General features: G+C 31.2%; 1 protein-coding gene across 1 annotated transcript; it reads right to left on the bottom strand.

The window, feature by feature from the left end:
• Positions 1–532: 532 nt before the first annotated feature.
• Positions 533–4585, bottom strand: LOC107794340 (transcription factor bHLH25-like). Its single transcript, XM_016616822.2, has 4 exons — positions 4498–4585; positions 3833–4219; positions 2059–2406; positions 533–800 (listed from the first exon to the last, which is right to left on the bottom strand). Exons 2-4 carry the CDS (start codon positions 4214–4216, stop codon positions 711–713), a joined length of 822 nt encoding a protein of 273 aa, XP_016472308.1. The 5' UTR covers positions 4217–4219; positions 4498–4585; the 3' UTR covers positions 533–710.
• Positions 4586–5013: the final 428 nt, after the last annotated feature.

The raw sequence follows: 5013 nt of genomic DNA on the forward strand, positions 1-5013 counted from the left end.
TTTGGTAAATACCCAAAGTGCTTATAAGCTAAAATCAGTCATAAGTTGGTCACCCCCAACTTATGGCTTTTTAGCTTATCAGAACTTTTAGTTTGATCAAAACTTTTACTAGTTTATCCTTAATTATATTTTTTAATTCACAAAATATTTTTCCCAAAATAAATTTTCTAACTTTCTTTTCATTTCATATTCGTTTTTCATCTTTTTCTTTACAAAGAAACCTTTTATTTATAATCTTTTGTAAAGTTTTTAAGAATATCTTAGTCATTTTAATAAAAGAACAACTTATCAGCAAAATTTCTACCAAACACATCAACTGCTTATTATCAGTTTTAGCACGTCTATCCAAACACGTAAATGCTTATTTGAAAAATCAGTTTCAGCACTTAAAAGTACTTTTCAGCACTTCAAACCTATCAACTATTTATAATCATCTAATTCAAACGGGCTTTAAGTCCCAAAGGGAATAAAAACAAAAAAACAAATTGAAAATTAGGAATCCCAAACTAAGGGATCCAAAGAAAAGTCTCCAACAATTTTTGCCGGCGAGAGAAATGTGGAAGAGTAATTATTACACAATCTCCAAAAGAGCTTTCAAATTATACACATATAGGTAATTAAAAATGTTTTTTTAAAAAAAAAAATTATTTACGATGTCGAGGACAAGAAGGAAAAATAAAACTTAGAGAATATCATCAGGAGGAGATTATTCATGCAACTGCAGATTGAACTTGGTCCAGAATGTTGATTTGAAGGGCATTTACGATATCCTGCACAGTTATACAACATCCATTCTCCATCTGCAAGGAGTGAAAACAAAAATATGTACATAAATATTTTGCTATAACAGCATACTTTGTTGCAGTATTTATATGGTTTTGGGGTAATTTATTCATAATACAGTAAAGTACGATGCCATATGTATAAAAAATTAATTAAATATAGCTATTTCAGCAGCCTAGCTTATATGATATCAACATAATACCACTTAAAAAACCAAAAAATAAAGTGCATTTTCGACCCAACTTACTAATATATGATGTTTTTACAATGTTGCCCCATGAGTCTTTTACTTTTTTGAGTGGGAAGATAGTGTTTTTAGTTTTTTTTTTTAAGTAGTTCCACTTGAATATTATATAAGGTGAGTTGTTGAAGTTGTAATCGACTAATTTTTGTTGACCAGGTTTAGCATTATATTCCAATATTTTTTATGTGTTATATAAATATAGTTAAATTAATTTTATATGACAAAAATTAACTTTATGATGTTTGTGCAATAAATCAAAATTGCTACTAGATGGCTACTCCTAAAATTTATTCATGGATTTTACTTTCATATCTCTAGAGTTTGTGTGTGATGTCTAATAAGGTATCAAGTTGATAATGTTGAGATCTCAAAAACTCTTGTTTATAGTTTCTCTTTCTGTCTCAATTTATATGACACGCCTTTTATTTTACTTTGTCAAAGAAAGAACGATACATATCCATATTTAGAAACATTAATTACTTTAAACTACTGCATTTTCTCAATACTATTATGATTTTGCATGCTTACTTTGAACGGAGAGTCTATCGGAAACTACTTGCATAAGGAAGGGGTAAGGACTACCTGCATAAGGAAGGGGTAAGACTGAGTATTCACTATCCTCCCTACCTAACAGGGATTTGCTTAAACTCAGTTGAACTCTGACCCACCATCAGCAAGGCTGACACAAGAGTGACTCTGATACCATCTGTAACAGCCCAGCCCGCTAGTGATATTGTCCGCTTTGGGCCTAGGCCCTCACGGGTTTAAAACGCATCACTAGGGTCTAAGGCTTGTTATCTTATATACCCAGTATCCCTCTTGTGTTTTGCCGATGTGAGACTCTGTCTAAAGTCTGGGATGTTACAAATAACTTGTTGTAGATCACAAATTTCAAAAGTTTGTTTTAATTAAAATCCATGCCAAATGAAAGAGATCACATAAAATAGGAGGGGGGAGTACATAATAATGTATTTTTGCAGTCTGTTAATTATTCCTAATTGAGGATTAAGAGAGTGATTAAAGTTAATTACCTCAGCAAGAATTGATATTTCGAGATTAGTACAACCAAATGGCATGATCCTTATGTCATTAACTGAAAGATGCAATTGCTCCATTTCGAACAATATTCTTCCCACCACCCCATCTTGTTTGTTGCAGTGAATGTTGATAAGTACATTTTTGTCCAAAATCCTTGTCTTAATCTTTGATCCTAGTACTTGGTCGTCGATGCAGTTAACATTCTTGTTGTAGGAAGAGGAATCATTAATATTTTCGCAGGCAGATGGTATGTTTTTCTTTGTCTCTTCAAGAATTTTTACCTGTTGTTGAAGCTCTTTCGTGTACTCAATAGTATCTCCAAGGATAGAAGACTTGTCTAACTATAAAGAACCAAAATAAAAAAAAAAAATCATATTATCTAATGTTATGATACTCTCCAAGAAAGAAATTAGCTTTGTGTATCGAAGGATTTGTTATCTTTCTATATTCAAAAATAAATTCTTCAAAGTAAAAATAGAAATAAAAATAGAAGTGCATACAAAGAATGAAAATTCAAGCCCGCTGATTTTACAGTGTACCCTTAAGAAACTTAATTCCCTCATAGTAGCAAAGACTTAGTATTATTTTCACACATGATAGAACGAATGAATTAGCTACACATATATAGCGGTACTTCAAATAATAGTTAACAACAAACACAAACGGCGATAGCATCGTACTCATTTTATTTTTTGTAAGAAAATAATGCACAAAGAAAGAAGTTTTTGAACTTTAGTAAGGAAAATCCGAGGGCATGACCATATATTTATAGCTAAAAATTTGGGTTGAATGAAGATGTGCAACTCAAAAGTTGCAGCCTTTCACGTGATTTTTCGAGAAAATGGCTATTATGAAAACGGCTAAAAAAAAAAAAGAACAGAGAGAAAATTAGATCATATCCAATGACAAGCAAAACGATGAGACAACACGAGACTTACCTTCTACTAAATTCTTTAAGAGTTAAAAGAAATACAATTGTATATAAATCTAACAAATATATTTTCTTTCTCCAATATAAAACAATGTTCATTCGGAAAAAATTCAAAATTTTATTTTTCCTTCGTTTCCATTCACACTACTTTAATCCAAAAATCCAACAGGATTTATACTCATGAAGCCTAGCTTGTAAAAGTAACAATTTATATAGTTATATAATCGAATATGAATAGCATCACAACATCTGAAGAACAAAAAATATAATCTTCCTCACTTCAATATTAATGCTGACACTACCTGAAATAATAATTTCAAGAACCTATACTTTTATTGACTAAACAAAAACAAGCTTCTTTTTATTTTACTAAAGGCTAATCATTGTTTTCGCATTCTTGGAAACTTAAACTTTAGCTGGAACGAATGCAAATCTTGTAAATAATCTAGGGAAATTAAAGCACAATTAAGTAAAAAAATTGATTAGTTTTCTTCCGCTCTTTTTGCAGTTTTTTTTTTCTTTCTGGAAACAAGTAATTGTAAGCACAGTACCAAATAAGTTGTGATCGACTATAGTAATTTTCACATGTTGCTCTATCTAAGCCTGTCTTGTGTGACACCATAGGCAAATTCCACATCGACAAAATATGGGAGAGCTGTTAGGTATATAAGTAGATAGACTTTAGATCCTAATGACGCGTTTTAAACTCGTGAGGGCCTAGGCCAAAAGCGGATGATATCACTAGCGAGCTGGACTGAAAAAAGATGAAAGTATATATAGGAAATAAGACTAAAAATATAAAGAAAAAGAAAGAAGTTTGAGTTGGGATGTTATACCTTCTTTAGACCAGGAACAACCTTTGACAAAGAAATGAAAAGCTCGCCCATTTTTTCTCTGCGTTTCCTCTCAGCAGTAACATGTTCTTGAGCTTGTAAAGGAGTCCTCTTGTACATAATATTATTATTATTATTGCCCTCAAATGCTTGACATGCATTAATTTCTTCCAAATGAGATTTTACAATTGCAATATTTTCTTCTTCTTGAGATGATGAAAACGAAATGAGAAAGCCAGAAGAAGATTTTAGGGGAGACGAAGAAAGATCTTTTAATTGATCTTTCTCTTCAATAATATTGGAGTATGAATATATATCTTGAGAAAAATTCTGCATTACGTCGAGGAAGAAGTCATCTTCGTCGTTAAAATTACCAGTATATTCCATGCCCTAAATAAGACGGGAACAACAAAAAAAGGATATATACATCAGAAAATAGAAAGCTTGTTAATATTAATTAATTAATTAATGCCTAAGGTTCCATTTATTGACCTTATTTATGAGTATCTAGGTTTCTTTCTAAAATGGCGTTCTACTTTTAGTGAAAAAGCAGACTTAGATTTTTCAGGAGATTAATTAACATTAACAGAAGAAATTAAGCTCTAACAAGCAATTAATGAAAGTACTTATTACAGATCTGTACAGTGTAAGAAGATCTGGAAACTTACTTGAAAATAATTGATTTTGGAGTTCTTCACAGTTTCCACGATAAATACAAGAAATTAAGATGTTCAATACTTCAAACATGAAATGTATTCCAAAAAAGAAGGGTTAGGTCTCCATTGAATAGCTCATTAAACCAACATACCCCAACCCCCCCACCTTCAACCACCCTTGTCTCTCCCCCCACCCCCCAAAAAAAAACTTGAAAAATATTATAATTATTTTTCCAAGTACTTTCTACTACAAAATAATCCCACGTGTGAAAAGCTGTCATCTTATCATCCTCACTAGTTCAATAATGTATAAATTAATTAACACCAGTAGTAACTCATGAACATGGTTTTAGTCAAAAGAGGGCGCTTCTGTTTCCTGTACATTTGAACATCTTCCAGAAAATTTGTTCACATAAACTATTCATATATCAGATGCTATAGGTTATTACTCATACCCTTTATGTCAAAATTTTCAAGTCTATTCACATTATATTTGACAATGTTCTAGAAAGAGAAAAAAAATTCCTT

This window comes from Nicotiana tabacum, chromosome 8 (genome assembly GCF_000715075.1).
Source record: "Nicotiana tabacum cultivar K326 chromosome 8, ASM71507v2, whole genome shotgun sequence".
Lineage (NCBI taxonomy): Eukaryota > Viridiplantae > Streptophyta > Magnoliopsida > Solanales > Solanaceae > Nicotiana > Nicotiana tabacum.

What these genes read in the sequence shown, in the direction of transcription:
- LOC107794340 (XM_016616822.2), bottom strand. Translation starts at nt 4,216, where the DNA reads ATGGAATATACTGGTAATTTTAACGACGAAGATGACTTCTTCCTCGAC. An exon ending in TTGTTCCTGGTCTAAAGAAG is followed by an intron (nt 2,407 to 3,832) that starts GTATAACATCCC and finishes GGTTCTTTATAG; the next exon opens with TTAGACAAGTCTTCTATCCT. An exon ending in AAATATCAATTCTTGCTGAG is followed by an intron (nt 801 to 2,058) that starts GTAATTAACTTT and finishes CACTCCTTGCAG; the next exon opens with ATGGAGAATGGATGTTGTAT.